The sequence below is a fragment of the Rosa chinensis genome, chromosome 3 (genome assembly GCF_002994745.2).
Source record: "Rosa chinensis cultivar Old Blush chromosome 3, RchiOBHm-V2, whole genome shotgun sequence".
Taxonomy (NCBI): Eukaryota; Viridiplantae; Streptophyta; class Magnoliopsida; order Rosales; family Rosaceae; genus Rosa; species Rosa chinensis.
In genome coordinates, this window is record NC_037090.1 from 1859287 (window position 1) to 1875736 (window position 16450).

A 16450-nucleotide genomic window follows, 5' to 3' on the forward strand; every position below is an offset into this window, starting at 1 on the left:
CTTCTGTTATGCTAGGTCTTAATAACGATGAACCCATCAACTAGTTTCAATGCTTCACTATGAACCAGTTAACTGAATTTCTTAGTGCTTATATAATAGGAAGCTAGGGAAGCCTATTGGTTAGAAGTTTTTATTTGAGAGAAATGAATTATCATTTCTAGTTTGCAGTACATGGTTGACTGAAAATCTAAACTTCATTCATTAGGCTAGAGGAGAAGCTTACCAATTTAGAATCAGAAAATCAAGTATTGCGCCAACAAGTGTCCATGCCACCAATCCATGCCACCAAATAAGTTCTTTGCTGGACGGTCCAGATCAATTATTCGGAAACTTTCATATGTTAACAATGAAATACTGTAGTTTTCAGATGGTTAAGATTTCCTTCTTATTTGATGATTGACAGAGGGCAGCTGAAAGTGGTATTCCGACTGATGCAAAGGCAGCTATGGTATGTTTCTCTTCTACTTCAAGTATAGAAAAGGGGCAATATGATGTTATGCACACTATTTCTTAACATTTCTGTCGTGCTAAATCGGATTAAATGGATCAGGATCTGCATAGTGCTTCGATTAACCACAGGGAGCCTGAATTGGAGGATAAGCCACAGAAATCACTAAATGAAAAACAGCAGGAGAATCAAGAGCTGCTCATTCGATGCATTGCACAACACCCAGGCTTTGCAGGGAACAGGCCTATTGCTGCCTGTATCATATATAAATGCCTTTTGCAGTGGAGATCATTTGAAGTTGAGCGGACTAGCATTTTTGATAGGATTATTCAGACCATAGGCAATGCCATTGAGGTTTGGAATTCGCATCCTTAATTTTTCTGTTTATTCTTTTTAAAGAAAGAAACCTTTTAACTAATCACTTGGATTTCAGACCCAGGATAACAATGATATCTTGGCCTATTGGTTATCCAATGCCTCAACACTTCTATTACTACTCCAGCGTACACTGAAACCAAGTGGTGCTGCAGGAATAGCACCGCAACGACGTCGATCATCATCAGCTACTTTATTTGGAAGGATGACACAAGTAATTCCTAGTCCCATCAAAATTCAATACTTCAATTCATAAATTTTCATTTCCTCATTTGTTTCACACTTTTCCTTTTTTTTTTTTTTTTTTTGCTCTAGAGTTTCCGTGGAACCCCACAAGGTGTCAATCTTTCCTTAATCAACGGTGGAGCGAGTACTGGAGTGGACACTTTACGGCAAGTTGAAGCAAAGTACCCAGCTTTGCTATTCAAACAGCAACTCACGGCATATGTAGAAAAGATTTATGGGATGATTCGAGATAATTTGAAGAAAGAAATTTCGCCATTGCTTGGATTGTGCATCCAGGTGCCATTAAAATGTTCATTTCTGGACTAGAATATAATGAATTGAAAAAGTACAATGCTGCTTCCACTTCTTCAGTCAAGAATATTGCTGAAGTTGTGACTTTAACAGGCACCAAGAACATCAAGGGCGAGCTTGGTTAAAGGATCATCCCGATCAGTTGCAAATACCGAGGCCCAGAAAAGCTTTAATTGCTCACTGGCAAGGGATTGTTAAGAGTCTTGGAAACTTCTTAAATACTTTAAAAGCAAATCATGTCAGTACTCTTCTTTTCCCCCTCTGCTACATAACATAAATTGTGATTAGTTTTATCTTTGCTGACGGTTCCCTTTGTGGGTTGAATTAACATCTACAAGGAGATTATTGGTATTATTTTTCAAGACTCATACTCACTCGATTTTTCTAAAATTTATTAAAGGTGCATAGCTTGTGAAATGTTTAACCAGTGGACCTTCTCTTACACAGTCTCACACACAATTTTTGTTCCTTTTTCCAGGTACCTCCATTTTTAGTCCGCAAGGTGTTCACACAGATATTCTCCTTCATCAATGTTCAGTTATTCAACAGGTATCAAGTCTATGCTCATACTTGAGGTTGCCCTTGATTGGTATACTGTTTACTACAAATACAATTATTTGTTATTATCCTTCGTATATTTATATTTCTTTGTAGCCTTCTATTACGACGAGAGTGCTGTTCGTTTAGTAATGGGGAATATGTAAAAGCTGGCTTGGCTGAGTTGGAGCATTGGTGCTATAAAGCAACAGACGAGGTACCTTGAAATTATTTTTACCTTGCCTTATTGTATAATAAACTCTTACTGAGTAAACGAAAATGCAGTATGCAGGTTCAGCTTGGGATGAACTCAAGCATATTAGGCAAGCCATTGGATTCCTGGTATGTTTTAAATCTCATGTTTGATACCATTTGTTTCTACTTCCAGTAACACAAATGGTGAAAAGCAATAAATGGTAAAGTACTAGTCCTGAAATTTTACATTTTCTTTTCAGTTCATACATCAAAAACCCAAAAAGACACTTGATGAAATAAGCCATGACCTGTGCCCAGTAAGTAATGTGTAAGCAAGGAAGAAGTAAATGCATTCAAATCCATTAACCTCCTCTTCAATTCTCAAACAACGCATCATTTATTAACAGGTCCTCAGTATACAGCAGCTATATCGTATGAGTACAATGTACTGGGATGACAAATATGGCACGCATAGCGTGTCCTCGGATGTAAGTTTCTATGGATGCCATTACTCAGCTAGGTTCGAGTCATCTTCGTCACATGGCAGTAATATAAATTACAATCTAATGATAAACCCTTACACACACAGACTTAATAATCTTTCCTTTTTCACTGTATTTGGCTGCAGGTTATATCCAATATGAGAGTGTTGATGACAGAAGATTCTAAAAATGCTGTCAGTAATTCTTTCCTCTTGGATGACGATTCCAGGTTATGACAAAAACTTAAATATGCTACATACTGTGACTTACCCTTTCACCTAACCTATTTCAGTTAGTTTTCTTTGTTGTTACCAATGTTCTAAAAATCGGCCTAGGCGGCAAGGAACCGCTCCGATTTTGGCCTAGGCGTTTTCCTTAGGCGCTGGGCTTCTAGGCGGGCTAGGCGGTGGTGCTAGGCGGTGCTAGGCGGGGACTAGACGGGGACTAGGCAGACTAGGCGGTTCTAGGCAGACTAGGCAGACTAAAAAACTCTAATTTATTCTATATTTTGACTATTTTTATATTTATAATTAATTTTTAGACTTTAAATATTGTCATTTATATTATTATATGTCATTAAAATAATTTAAAAATTATAAATAAAAAAAACCGCCTAGTCCCCGCCTAGGCCCCTAGGCGCTAGTCCCTGGGTCACCGCCCGACTAGCGCCTAGCGTTTTTTAGAACCTTGGTTGTTACTTAAGCAACTGACACCAACCTTTGATAATCATTTTATACCGCAGCATTCCATTTTCAGTTGATGACTTATCAAAGTCGATGGAACAAATAGACATTTCCGACATTGAACCCCCACCACTTATTCGTGAAAACTCAGGCTTTAGTTTCTTGTTGCCGCGTGCAGATTGATAGTTTTGTTATCTATATCTCCCTATGTTTGCTGTCAAGTAATAGATTCAGCTGCTTCTTTCATGGATATTATGGGGTTGTATATTGTTCATCATGCTTTACCCCAAAATTTCTTCTTTGACTAAAATGGAGATACATAGTAGGGATGTCGTTTCTCCCGAGCAGTGTAGGTTGAATATTCTTCTGTCTTATGTTGTACAAGTAGCTAATTTTAGTGATCGATCAGGGAAAGAAATTAAAAACATAGCTCTTTTTTTTTTTTCCCCAAGAATTATGCACTCCATACGGCTCTCTCACTTGATTGTAGTTCTCAGTTTGGGAGACAATTAAGGTGGCGTTCGGTAACGTTTTCAAGTCATCTTTTTCATTTTATAAAATGAAAATGGCTTGAAAATGCGTTCGTTGGTCTGTTTTCAAAAATGCAGAAAATAATTTTTGAACATAATTTTTTATTTTACTCGTAAAACAGGAAAACGACAAATAGACGTTTTCACCTTTTCATTCTCATATTTTAGAAAACACGGAAATATATTTTCCAAAACAAAGAAAAAAAAGAATGTGCTCTCTTCTTCCATATTCTCACGTCGCTATCTTCTTCTCAGGTCTCTCTCTCATGTCTAGTCGCAATCTTCTCTCGTTTTTGAAAATTGTTTTCGGAATAAGCTACCGGACACATTTTCGGATCTCAAAAATCCAATCTTGTTTTCTCGCTTTTATTTTCAAAATCGGTTTTTGAAAAAGCATTTTTAAAAACGTTACCGGACAATACCACAGAAATGTTTGCAACAAGCTAGACTTTCACCACGGTAGTCTAGTAACATTATTTTACGAGTTAAGGAGCTACAATATAATTACTGATAGAGATTTCAAGGTGCGTACAAGTCAAATGTTTTCATACACACACATCTAAGCTTTTTTTATTTAGGTTAATTAAAACAGGATATTGGAAAGAGCATAGCCTCCCCAATGACCCAGTTTATTACATACATATTAAGCAAGCTTAGATTTAATTAATATAGCTTGGACCATATACAGATAATTCGGCCCAAGGCTTAACTAAAGGGCTATTTATATTGGAAATGATATGAACTAGGGACAATTCCACCCTAAGAATGGACAATCCATCACGTTAATTGCATCTTTATCGTAACAAATAACCACTTCCCTCAGGAAGTGGTTATTTGTTCCATTGCACCGCAGTCGTGGAAACCCTCCATTCGCATCCCGTATCTCGAACATATATGTAGTAGAAAAAAGGAATAGTTAACCAAAAACAAGATGAAGGCCGCAACTGAATTTTGGCTCTACATTGGGCCAAAATTGACGGAGATCATTTTTGAGGTCGTTGCTAAGCTAATAACCAAAAAAGGAATAGTTAACTAAAAACAAGATGAAGGCCGCAACCACACCACCATTTCACCACTCTTCCATAACTCTCCCAATTCTCTCACTCCCCCAAATTAATTTAGGAAATTTCCATTGGGCTCTTCTCAAATTTCATCAAGGAAGATCATCAAGACCTTAATTCCATATAGGTTAGTTAGGAGGATTCAAGCTAGCTTAGTTTTCTTTGCTTTCTAGCATTGTTGAAATTAAGCAAAGCTTTGGCGTTCGGTAACGTTTTCAAGTCATCTTTTTCATTTTATAAAATGAAAATGGCTTGAAAATGCGTTCGTTGGTCTGTTTTCAAAAATGCAGAAAATAATTTTTGAACATAATTTTTTATTTTACTCGTAAAACAGGAAAACGACAAATAGACGTTTTCACCTTTTCATTCTCATATTTTAGAAAACACGGAGATATATTTTCCAAAACAAAGAAAAAAAGAATGTGCTCTCTTCTTCCATATTCTCACATCGCTATCTTCTTCTCAGGTCTCTCTCTCATCTCTAGTCGCAATCTTCTCTCGTTTTTGAAAATTGTTTTCGGAATAAGCTACCGGACATATTTTCAGATCTCAAAAATCCAATCTTGTTTTCTCGTTTTTATTTTCAAAATCGGTTTTTGAAAAAGCATTTTTAAAAAACGTTACCAGACAAGCCTGCCTCTCTCATCTCATCTATTTTCAATAATCATACACGGTTTTGATGTTAAATCTTGTTTTAATTACGAGTGAGTAGTTCAAATTAGGAGTTACGGTACGGTTGTAAAGCCCAATTCATCTTGTGTAAATGTTGATGTTTTAACTTTTAATGAGAACTCTTTGCGTTGTCAAGATGAGTCGAAATAAGAAGATGAATTTTTATTTTTTTTTATTTTTTTACGATACCATTCTAACTGAATTTGTTATCCATCTCTGATAGGACATGAGATTTCCAGCCCAATCATATCTGGGCCTCCAAACATGACATGTTGTCATATTTGATTTTTAAATGAAGGAAAACAAACACGGCGTATAAATTGGTCCGAAGACTAGACCAGAGTAAACTACACACGGTTTCATCACCAAACAACTGAAAAGACACGCAGTGAAGGAGAGAAGGAGAAAGAGGCCTACGGCACAGTGATGGATTTGCTGCAGTTGCCGGAGGGTTGCATAGCCAACATCGTATCGTTGACAACTCCTGAAGATGCCTGCCGCCTGTCGTTGGTCTGTAAGATTTTCAAGTCAGCAGCGGAATCCGACTCCGTTTGGGACAGGTTCCTTCCGCCTGAGACACCCAAGATCCTGTCCGAGTCCGGCGAATCTGGATTATTGGCCGCCAAATCCAAGAAGGAGCTTTACCTCGCTCTCTGCGACAAACCTGTCCTCATCAACGACGGTAAATTGGTGAGTCAGTCCATCACAACCTGTGTACGTACGTTCGAGTAGTCATGATCTTCAGCACATTTTTTAACCTCAATTATTAGTAAGGCCAAGGGATTATTATGAAACTTTGATACTTTAGGAACATGAACATTTTTGGATTCAAATTTGTGATGTTTCTGTTTGATTAGCAAGGTTAAGAGGATTGGCGATGGTCAAGGATCAGATGCGCGCTTAATGAAAATTGTTAAGAGTATTGACCAAATCATAATGATCCTGTTATTTCAGGCAGTTAGGCTTTGGAATTTTAAGACCACATATGCTTAATTTAACTGAATATTTTTGTTAATTGACATCATGCAGAGCTTTTCACTGGAGAAATGGAGTGGGAAAAAATGTTACATGATATCTGCAAGAGAGCTTGGTATTATCTGGAGCCATATTCCCCGGTTTTGGACATGGACTTCTCATCCTGAATCCAGGTCTGTAAATTTTGTTTTGATTGTTTGTTATATATTATGATATATATAGTTGGTTGTTGGTTATAGACGTACGTAATAGTCTTATGGGTTAGATAATGTGTATGTGTAAGTGTGTGTGTGTGTGTGTGTATGCGAACAGGTTTCCGGAGGTGGCTGAGCTTCTTGAGGTTTGCTGGCTTGAAATCATTGGGAAACTTGAAACACGCTTGCTGTCCCCATCGACTCTGTACAAAGCTTACCTTTTGTTCAAGTTTACTCGAAGGGCCAATGGATTTGATCACCTACCTGCGGATGTCACTGTAGGTCTGGAGGGAGGAGAACAGAGTAAACAGACTCAGTTTCTTCACAACGAAGGGGAGAGATCTGGGTGGTTGGAGATTGAGCTGGGTGAGTTTTTTTGTGAAGGGGAAGAAGATGGGCTGTTGAAAATGCGTTGTGTGGCGAAGGAGGGTCTTAATTGGAAGAGCGGTCTTATTGTTCAAGGCATTGAGGTCAGGCCTAAGAGGAAGTACTAGTAGAATTCATCTCGTCTATGAAAAGGGCTTTGATTCTCGTTTTGTTTCATATTAATTTTGTCTGTAATTTAAGAAATGAAACACCCTCATACATTTTAATTTTCTCTGTAATTCACATTAATGGATCATGTGAATTGCTTTTATTGTGTGAAGTATAATTACTCGGTATTTAAAGAAATAATGGTACTAGTATAATTTTAGTCATTAGCCAATTTGGTAGATTCGTGTCATTTTTTTTTTTCTGTTAAAATTGAACTTGTGATGCGTCACTCATCAAAGGCAGAACTAGAATCTAGATTCCAAAAGGAAAACATATATGGGTGCGCTTGAAACACCTAACGCACGTAGTCCACATGTTGGGATCGACAACAACGTGTCTATCCAACTCTTTTGGCTAATTCCTTTCAAGTTCCATTGGCGGAGCGTTTAGGGGTCAAGTGGAGAAAGATTGTTGCAGATTTCTAGTGAAGAAGGAAATTAACATAATGCAAATTTAGTTTTGAATGATGCTCAACCTGGCATACAAATTGAGAGCTTAAATGTGATTAATGTTGGGTGATGGGCTATCTAAGCGAAACACCCGTGTGACAACACTTGAATATGCTACATGCTGTGACATGAGAAGCTATTGTTGATGTCATAATTTGGTTCGACAAATACTTTTGACTTTTTAATCCATTCCACGTGGTACGCGTTGAAATGTCAAAGAGTCCACGTAGGACCCTGACCTTTCAACGCACTTAAACCCTTCATCGAGAAAGAAAAGATAATCCTAAGATGAAAATAATCATGACTAGTAAGATGCCTAACCATGGTATGCCGAGTCTTTAACCTTGGGCCTCCACCTCTTAGGTCTTGGACAGTCACCATGTTATTGACTTGTCACCTTGAACGGTGAGGTCAAAGCATATCGTGACCTGGCTATTAGAATAGCATAGTCCGAAGGAATCAGGAGCCTCAACCCCCAAGGCCAAGAATTCGACTCCCAAGGCTTAGAAGCCTCAACCTCTAAGGATCATGACCACGACTTCCAAGCCTAAAGCCTCGACCTTCAAGCTCACACTTGGACGCAGTCAAGGAGACACGGTAGTACATAGCAAGGACCAACTCTCACCAACTTTTCCACGTGTCAAGCTCCGACACCCAGTATGGCTCCCTTGTCATGTCAACAGTGATTCGAGGACAAAGGGTGGTTTACGTGACGACACCTGTCACCAACTCTGTCAAATCCATCCTGGAGCTCCAGTAAGCAGAGAGTGGGTGCTGACACCCCGATTTTATGGGATTGAGCCCATGCATTTCCCTTTCCACCTCAACCCTCTTCTCCTATAAATACCCAGCCTTCACAAGGCTGAGGGGGACTTCAACTTTCTCTTATCTTTGAAAGCTCTGCCAAAATGCATAGCCCTTTCCATAGAGCTCCGCCAACTCGAGGTGGTGGAAGCCCAACACGAGGTGGAGTAAGCCCGACGTGAGGCCATCAGTTCCACCCAAGAAGAGAGCTTGGAAGCCCAACACGAGGTGGAGGAAGTCCAACATCAGGTGAAGGAAGTCCGAGACGAGACTATTAGCTTCACCCAACAAGGAGCTTGGAAGCCCAACACGAGGTGGAGGAAGCCCGACTTGAGCCCATCAGTTCCACCCAAGAAAAGAGCTTGGAAGCCCAACACGAGGTGGAGGAAGCCCAACATCAGGTGAAGGAAGTCCGAGACGAGAATATTAGCTTCACCCAACAAGGAGCTTGGAAGCCCAACACGAGGTGGAGGAAGCCCGACTTGAGCCCATCAGTTCCACCCAAGAAAGGAGCTTGGAAGCCCAACACGAGGTGGAGGAAGCCCAACATCAGGTGAAGGAAGTCCGAGACGAGACTATCAGCTTCACCCAACAAGGAGCTTGGAAGCCCAACATGAGGTGGAGGAAGCCCGACTTGAGCCCATCAGTTCCACCCAAGAAAGGAGCTTGGAAGCCCAACACGAGGTGGAGGAAGCCCAACATCAGGTGAAGGAAGTCCGAGACGAGAGTATCAGCTTCACCCAACAAGGAGCTTGGAAGCCCAACACGAGGTGGAGGAAGCCCGACGTGAGGCCATCAGTTCCACCCAAGAAAGGAGCTTGGAAGCCCAACACGAGGTGAAAGAAGTCCGAGACGAGACTATCAGCTTCACCCAGCAAGGAGCTTGGAAGCCTAACACGAGGCGGAGGAAGCCCGACGTGAGGCCATCAGTTCCACCCAAGAAAGGAGCTTGGAAGCCCAACATTAGGTGGAGGAAGCCCAACACCAGGTGAAGGAAGTCCGAGACGAGACTATCAGTCTCACCAAACAAGGTAGCTTGGAGGCCCAGGATCAGGTGAAGGAAGCCCGAGGCCATACCTTCAGTCACAAGAGGTGAACGACCAAGGCTAGGCACAGGACTACCAGGGCATACCTTCAGTCACAAGTGGATGACCAGGGCTACTCACGTAGCCAAACTAATCGAAGGAAAAGATAGGCCCACTTGAAGAAAACAACCCCACCACTTTACACTTGGATTTCAACGGAACCTTCGTTGACTCGTTGATGTCGAAATTGGCACCAACAGCTATTTCAGTTAGTTTTCTTTGTTGTTACTTGTTACTCAAGTAACTGACACCAACCTTTGATAATCATTTTATAATGCAGCATTCCATTTTTAGTTGATGACTTATCAAAGTCGATGGAACAAAGAGACATTTCCAACATTGAACCACCGCCACTTATTCGTGAAAACTCAGGCTTTAGTTTCTTGTTGCCGCGTGCAGATTTTTTTTAATTTTTTGTTTTATTGATAGCTTTATAACAAAATGCCTGTCTCCCTATGTTTGCTGTCAATTAAGTAATAGCTTCAACTGCTTCTTTCGTGGATACTAGATAGTTCTCCCGCCCGATGCTGCGGGTTCAAAAAATTTTCCCCTCAAGTCATGACGGACGTAATATAATTACAATTATAAGCTAAGAAAAATTAATTAAAAATGTTATAATTTAACAAACTACAAAAGCTGGTATTTTAACCAAACTGGTATCCAGTTTCTACAATGGAGATTAGCACTGATCTAAATATTGGCAGACTCAAATGCATCTTCAACTGAAGACATACTCATATGTACGGGTAAAGTTATGGTATGTTAACATTTCTCATACATCAACTATTTTTACCCCTTTAAGGACTCATGTTACCACTTTGAGGACTAATATTACTATTTTGAGGACTCATATAGTAAACTAAGAAAATTTGCCACTTTAAAGACTCATGTTACCACTTTGAGAACTAATATTACTATTTTGAGGACTCATGTGGTAACTAAGAAAATTTACCACTTTAAGGACTCATGTTACTACTTTAAGGACTAATATTACTATTTTGAGGACTCATTTTACCACTTTTAAGGCAATTGTATGCATGTCATACCTTAACACATTGTAGAATTTTCCATGGACTGTACATACATAATTAACATGATCATGCAGAATTAAGATGCAATAAATGTAAAATAAAAAAGAGAAGAATATACAAACAATCTAGAAACAGTTCAATACAGTTTGTTTATCGATCTTCTTAAGTATGAGCAAACCAAATCTCAAAACCTACCAAAAAAAGAAAAATGGATAAAGCTTTACATACCTATATACTCACTAAAACTACAGACCTTATATTGCAACAGACAGGTTTGGATCTCTTTACTATCGAATAAAAGATCCATGGATTCGTTGATTGTAACATGCTCATAGGTTTGGAGATTAGAATCAAAAGTAACTTTCTTTATACTTTTCTAGTAATGAAGCTCAGTTGTTCCGCTGGCTTATCCCTGCATACCAAAACTCATCAACTTCAATATCAAAAACCTGCATTTGCATAGGAAATTATATAGATCTGAGGACTATAAATCTAAATTGCTCTTAGAGTGAAATGAGCAGTCTAAAATATATACTCACCGTTCTAATTAGCTATTCTCATTATTAACGATATGGAAGTTTCGTCATTATACTCACCTTTAAAGAAGAAAAAGTTGCCTCTTTTTGACCTCTGAACCACCATGTAAAAGGAATGGGTGATATCAAATGGTTGAAACTTCTTATTGAGGTTTAAGACGTAATTCCCCTTTATCTTTGATATACAGAAATTCCTTAACCTGTATCAGAAGACAATAAACTGTATATTGGATGGATTAAAAAATAAATAAAATGAATAAGTGCACAAAACAGTTGCCGCTACAAACTCAAGAACAACAAATATCAGAAGAATATTTACAAATGAGTTGTAGACCTATTCTGATAGTACAATAAGCCAAAATGAAGTAAAAATAAAAATAATTTTCAAACCAAGACCATGAAGCTGTTTGAGCCCAAAAGTATTTTTGGCAAGATCCTTTAGGGGGTTCCAGCCAGTGGGCCGATACCTGCGGCCCAAAAATAAAACCACTCGGGTTTGGGTTAGCTTCGCCCATGCCGTGATTCATAAGGAGACGAAATCTTATTGAAATCGAGTAGTAGAGATTAAACAGGAAACTTCAATTAAGAATCCTTCTAAGGCAAGGAGCAGTCGAAACCCTAGGGTATAAGTACAGGGTTAAGCGGCGGAAAGGAACTCTCTCGAATCAACTAATCTCAGCGATTACAAAGCCTCCCCGGAGCAAACCTTCAACCTCGTTGAAACCCGGTGACCGCCCGTCAGTCCTAGTCTCCTCGCGAGCCGACTGTCAGCCTCACCAAATCAACCCAGCGACCGTAGTTCCAGTCCCAGTCTCCTCGCGAGCCGACTGCCAGTACTACAGCCACCGACACAACCAGCGAAGCAAGGGTAACGTCCTCGCATCCAGCGAAGCTAAAGATACGCTTTAGCAAACCCCGTGCTTTCTCAGAACTTCTTAGTGATTGCTCTGCTCAACCTACAACGTTGAGTATCGATTTTGGTGACCGAAGAGATCACAACCAAAGTCCTTACCCGTAAGGCGAAAGTCCTTTCCCAAAAGGCAAGAAAAGAACCCTGTGACGAGGTTGGTGCTCTCCTCGTCCACAGCGCTTGAAGAAGAAGTCAGGTCAAGGGACTACCCCAACGAATGCACCCCGCGGTGCTGGCACGCCTGCGCAATCACACGCTCAAAAGAGACTGTTTGCACACCAGCTGGTTTTGGAGCCAAACAGAAGCACTCCATAAACCAATTTTCCAAGAGGAACAACCAACCTCTTAACAATACCATGAAATTAACCTCCACAGGCAAGCAAATGAACTCACATATCAACAATGCAATGCAAACACCGACTCATAATCGTTATGGGAAGTTGGGTAATGTTTGTAATATATTAGGTTCAACTGTTCAAGCTTCTGAACTGGGTAACCTCACTGTCAAAACTGGAAAGGAAAACGGAAGAACCGTTTTAGGGCAATGTATCACAGTTTAGAAACTCTACATGACTGATTTAAATTAACATATCTACAGAAATTACGTACTGAACGTACAACGTGAAGTTGATAAGCGTACATGTCATTAACATTGAGTAGAAATCACCGTGGGAAAGCAATTTGATCATGCAGAAATAATTGAGATAATTAAGTACATTCAAACAACAGGAAAGAATAAGAAACTAACAATAGTAAGTGCACCCTCATTAAGCAATTCTGATATGCTTACTCCAACTACAACTAACCATTTAAACCGATGTAACCATTACACAATACTATATCATACAGATCACGTATGAATTATATTGGCATATACAACACATATCGTATAAATCACCTAAGTCAATTACTGCTAAGTAGGCGTGAGCTTGAGAATGCAAGGAGCTAGCTGTACACGAACAAATGAAGACAGGTTTTAGTAAAAAGAAGAGAACGGGGAAAAACTAAAAACAAATCAAAATTTGAGAAACTCATCTGGAATGAATTCAACCCTCCCATCTTTTGGGTACACATCATCTTCTCTCATGGCTTTAAGACTGTGTCAAGCCCTAAATCTCTTCTGGCTTTTGGGATTATAAAGCTGCAAACTTGAAAATCAACTCCAACCCTGAAACTGAGTCAAACAGAGAAATCTTTTCGCATCAGTAATAAATTTCTTCAACAGGAAAATGCATTAAGCAAAAAACCAACAAATGTTCTTTCCCAAATCAAATCACATACCAGAAATCCAGAACAACAATTCTGAGAGGGAAAGTTATTGTTGCGCTTTCTCCTCACCACATTTTTCAATAAATATGTCTGCCCCTTAGGAACCACTCGTTTGCAAACTCCCACCAGTTTGGATCAACCTTCCTCGATCCCTACACATTGATTCAATGATTTTGGAGACTGAAATTAAATCTCTACAAAGACTCTCCTCTCAATTAGAAAACTTCATAGGGATGCATGACAGAACTCAAAACATATACCCAACCACAATTGATTGGAAATCCTATTCTACTGAAAATTGTTTTTACTTTAACAACAACACTTGGTTTATCTTGTCTCTGCTTCAGTGAGAAAAGGCAGCTCTATCACTGTTACTCGTCTTCTGGGCACAACCTTTATTCGAATACCATGAACATGACTCGATGCCATAGAAATCGTACAGGTGGACTTTTGCAATTCCATAAAACATAGAAGGGAAAAAATGTCAGCACACTATTCATAAGGAAAACACTCCTTTAGTATATACTACTAGAAAAATGGAACTGATTGAAGCACATTTCATTCAAATTATAAAGGGACCAACAACATATAAGGCATTAATGCTTAACAGCTATTTCACTAGTGAGAGTGACATTGCCAAAACTAGACGGATTCAAACTGTGATCCAAGTTGTTAGATTTGGTAATTTACAGCACATCTTTAGTAATATGACAATCTACCAATCAGCATTATGCATAGCCCTCACACCTTTTCCTTATGCTCATCTGCAGGTACATTAGTTTTACTAACAGGCTGGTTTTGATTCTTCGCATCTGCAATAGACTTGTACTCACCCATCTCAGCTAGTTCTTCAACTGCATTAACCATGCCTTCAATCCTTGTAGCAATCTCAGTCAGTAAAGAAACTAAAGTAACAAGTGGCATGATATCCATGAGAGCAACTACTCCTGGGTTCCTTTTTTCAGGACAGTCAGCTCCTTGTAGTGGCTGCGGATTAATAAATAAATTAGGAAGAGATTTTAAGTCCTCTTGGAGCTCCAAGACTGCATTGTTCATTTCTCCAACTAAATAATCTATAGTAGATGATTTCTTCATTGTCTTCATAGTCCTTGCAAGCTCTTTTATGACTCTTGAAGACTCAGAGCTTACTTTCAAAGCAATGTTGCTCATATGCTTCTTTATCAACTCAGGAACCTGTTGACGAGATGGAGTAGCTAGTTGAAGATAAGCATTGGTGATATCTTTCTATTTTCAAGAACTAATATAAGATGACATATCTTTAGTTACCTCATTTTCAGAATTTCACATATCTTTAGTCAATGCAATAAGCACAAGCACGCATTGATGCGCCAATTTTGAGGTATTGTTTCCATAGATGTCTGGAGTTGAAGCGGCCAAGTGCAGGCTCCCATCTTGCAAAATTAGCCTATAATATATATATACAATGCCAATGTCAGAAAGTGATTGCTTATTACTTAAAGTAACTTGATGAAACTATGCAATTATGTAGTTGTTAAATACCATGGTTTCTTCTGTAGCTTTTGATGTTAAAACACATTTGTAGCCAAGCAATTTCTTATCAGATTCCTTGTCACCATCAGAAGAGCTTCTGCTATCATTGAAATACTCTCCAACACAACCTGAAATATAATGCAACGCTTATAAAGTCAGTGATATTGTCCTAAACATGATTGACCATAAATTTGGTTTTTATGTGATTAGAGTATGTAAGTACCATCTTACGAATATGCAAGTTTGTCCATGTTCGAGTGATGAGCATATAGAGTCCCTCCCCAGCCCAAATGGGGCAAATAATCATGGTTATCATAATGCACAATGAAGTCCCAATGATGATGGTGTATACTCTATCGTTGGTCATTTCCAATAATTTATCCACCCGGCCGTAACCCGACACTGTAACTAAACTGAATGTGAGGACGAAGATCATTGCACCATAATCAAATCGCTTTTTCACCGATGGGATAAATCTTGAGAAGGTAACTGCAGAAGCTGAAATAATAAAGAAATGCATTAGTAGTCTTATTTTGGCCAGTTTTTTTTGGGGCAAAAGTAACATTAGTAGGACTAAATACCTAACAAAAATACTGAAATCCCATTGATGAAAGGCTCGAATTCTTTTCCTGATTGACTCACTATCCAATGGATGCCAATGGCAAGAGAGCCAGCCATAAAAGTTCCGCAAATTCTGTTTAAACTTTCACATATTGTTGCACCTGCATTTAGAGAGAGTGAAATGTCTAGCTTCAGGCAATGAAATAGTTACATTTTCAGCCATACTAAACATCAGATAGTCCCATACAAATAAGGAAAACTCAAATACCTCATTTTACCTTACCTCCTAATAAAAGGTACATATTTATCCTGCAGAAAATTATGTAATCTAGGACAAGCTAGGAGCCTAGGAACTCACCCACTGTGTTTTCAAAGACAACCACAACAGTAATAACTGCCCACATAGCATTTCCTCCCATACCTTCGTACAAAGGTCTCATGTAGTAAAACAGTGAAACAACAGTGAGTGCCATCCCTACTTTCAAACAATGAATCACTTTTTTAGGCTCATTTCGTCCCAAATCCCAAGCTTTCCTGAAGAAATTGCACACTTTCAAAACCAACCCCATAATCAGACCCTTCAGAGCAAGCCAAGCTCGGCAGGCAAGCCCTGCTTCTGGAGCCAAAGCTTCAGATGAACCATCTGCCATTCTTATTCTCCACTCAGTCACCCTGCTCATTTCCTTCTCTTGAGCCATTTTTGGCAATAAGAAAACAAGCTAAGTGATTGCCAACTTCTAAGTTGAAATGGAACTCAAAGCAATGGTTAAGCTTTGGTGAGGAAAGCTGAGTGACTATTGAAATATATATAGTGGATTTCTGATGTCTCATAGCGGTTTGTTTACCTCCAATGGAAAGGCAATGTCATAGGCTAGAGGCCAATGCCCTCCTTTGCTGGACACGTGTAATCTAGAAGTTTGATTGAAATCTCGGGTCATTGACCCAAAGCACCAAAATGAGCAAAAATTATCTCACTTACCCCAGCAACAGATTTTTATTCCCACTAACCCAATTTATAGAGAAATGTCTATTATGTCCTCAACTTAATTAATGAATTACACACTGCCACT

General features: G+C 39.2%; 2 protein-coding genes and 1 pseudogene across 2 annotated transcripts; 2 read left to right on the forward strand and 1 right to left on the reverse strand.

Moving 5' to 3' along the window:
- Window positions 1-541: 541 nt before the first annotated feature.
- Window positions 542-3525, forward strand: LOC112192487 (annotated as a pseudogene).
- A 2421-nt stretch (window positions 3526-5946) lies between these two features.
- Window positions 5947-7183, forward strand: LOC112192782 (F-box protein At2g02240). The gene is made up of 3 exons (XM_024332654.2): window positions 5947-6210; window positions 6550-6668; window positions 6808-7183. Exons 1-3 carry the CDS (start codon window positions 5947-5949, stop codon window positions 7181-7183), a joined length of 759 nt encoding a protein of 252 aa, XP_024188422.1.
- A 6865-nt stretch (window positions 7184-14048) lies between these two features.
- LOC112192488 (aluminum-activated malate transporter 10) lies at window positions 14049-16078 on the reverse strand. The gene is made up of 5 exons (XM_024332243.1): window positions 15739-16078; window positions 15401-15541; window positions 15051-15317; window positions 14829-14947; window positions 14049-14552 (listed from the first exon to the last, which is right to left on the reverse strand). The coding sequence occupies exons 1-5, from the start codon at window positions 16076-16078 to the stop codon at window positions 14049-14051; spliced, it is 1371 nt and encodes a 456-aa protein (XP_024188011.1).
- Between the last annotated feature and the right edge of the window lie 372 nt (window positions 16079-16450).

Excerpts from the sequence above, each read along its gene's own strand:
- LOC112192782 (XM_024332654.2), top strand. The coding sequence starts at position 5,947 with ATGGATTTGCTGCAGTTGCCGGAGGGTTGCATAGCCAACATCGTATCG. Across the intron at positions 6,211-6,549 it reads TCATCAACGACGGTAAATTG|AGCTTTTCACTGGAGAAATG; the intron begins GTGAGTCAGTCC and ends GACATCATGCAG. Across the intron at positions 6,669-6,807 it reads ACTTCTCATCCTGAATCCAG|GTTTCCGGAGGTGGCTGAGC; the intron begins GTCTGTAAATTT and ends GTATGCGAACAG.
- LOC112192488 (XM_024332243.1), bottom strand. The coding sequence starts at position 16,078 with ATGGCTCAAGAGAAGGAAATGAGCAGGGTGACTGAGTGGAGAATAAGA. Across the intron at positions 14,948-15,050 it reads ATGGACAAACTTGCATATTC|GTTGTGTTGGAGAGTATTTC; the intron begins GTAAGATGGTAC and ends ATTATATTTCAG. Across the intron at positions 14,553-14,828 it reads AAGCTACAGAAGAAACCATG|AAAGATATCACCAATGCTTA; the intron begins GTATTTAACAAC and ends TCTTGAAAATAG.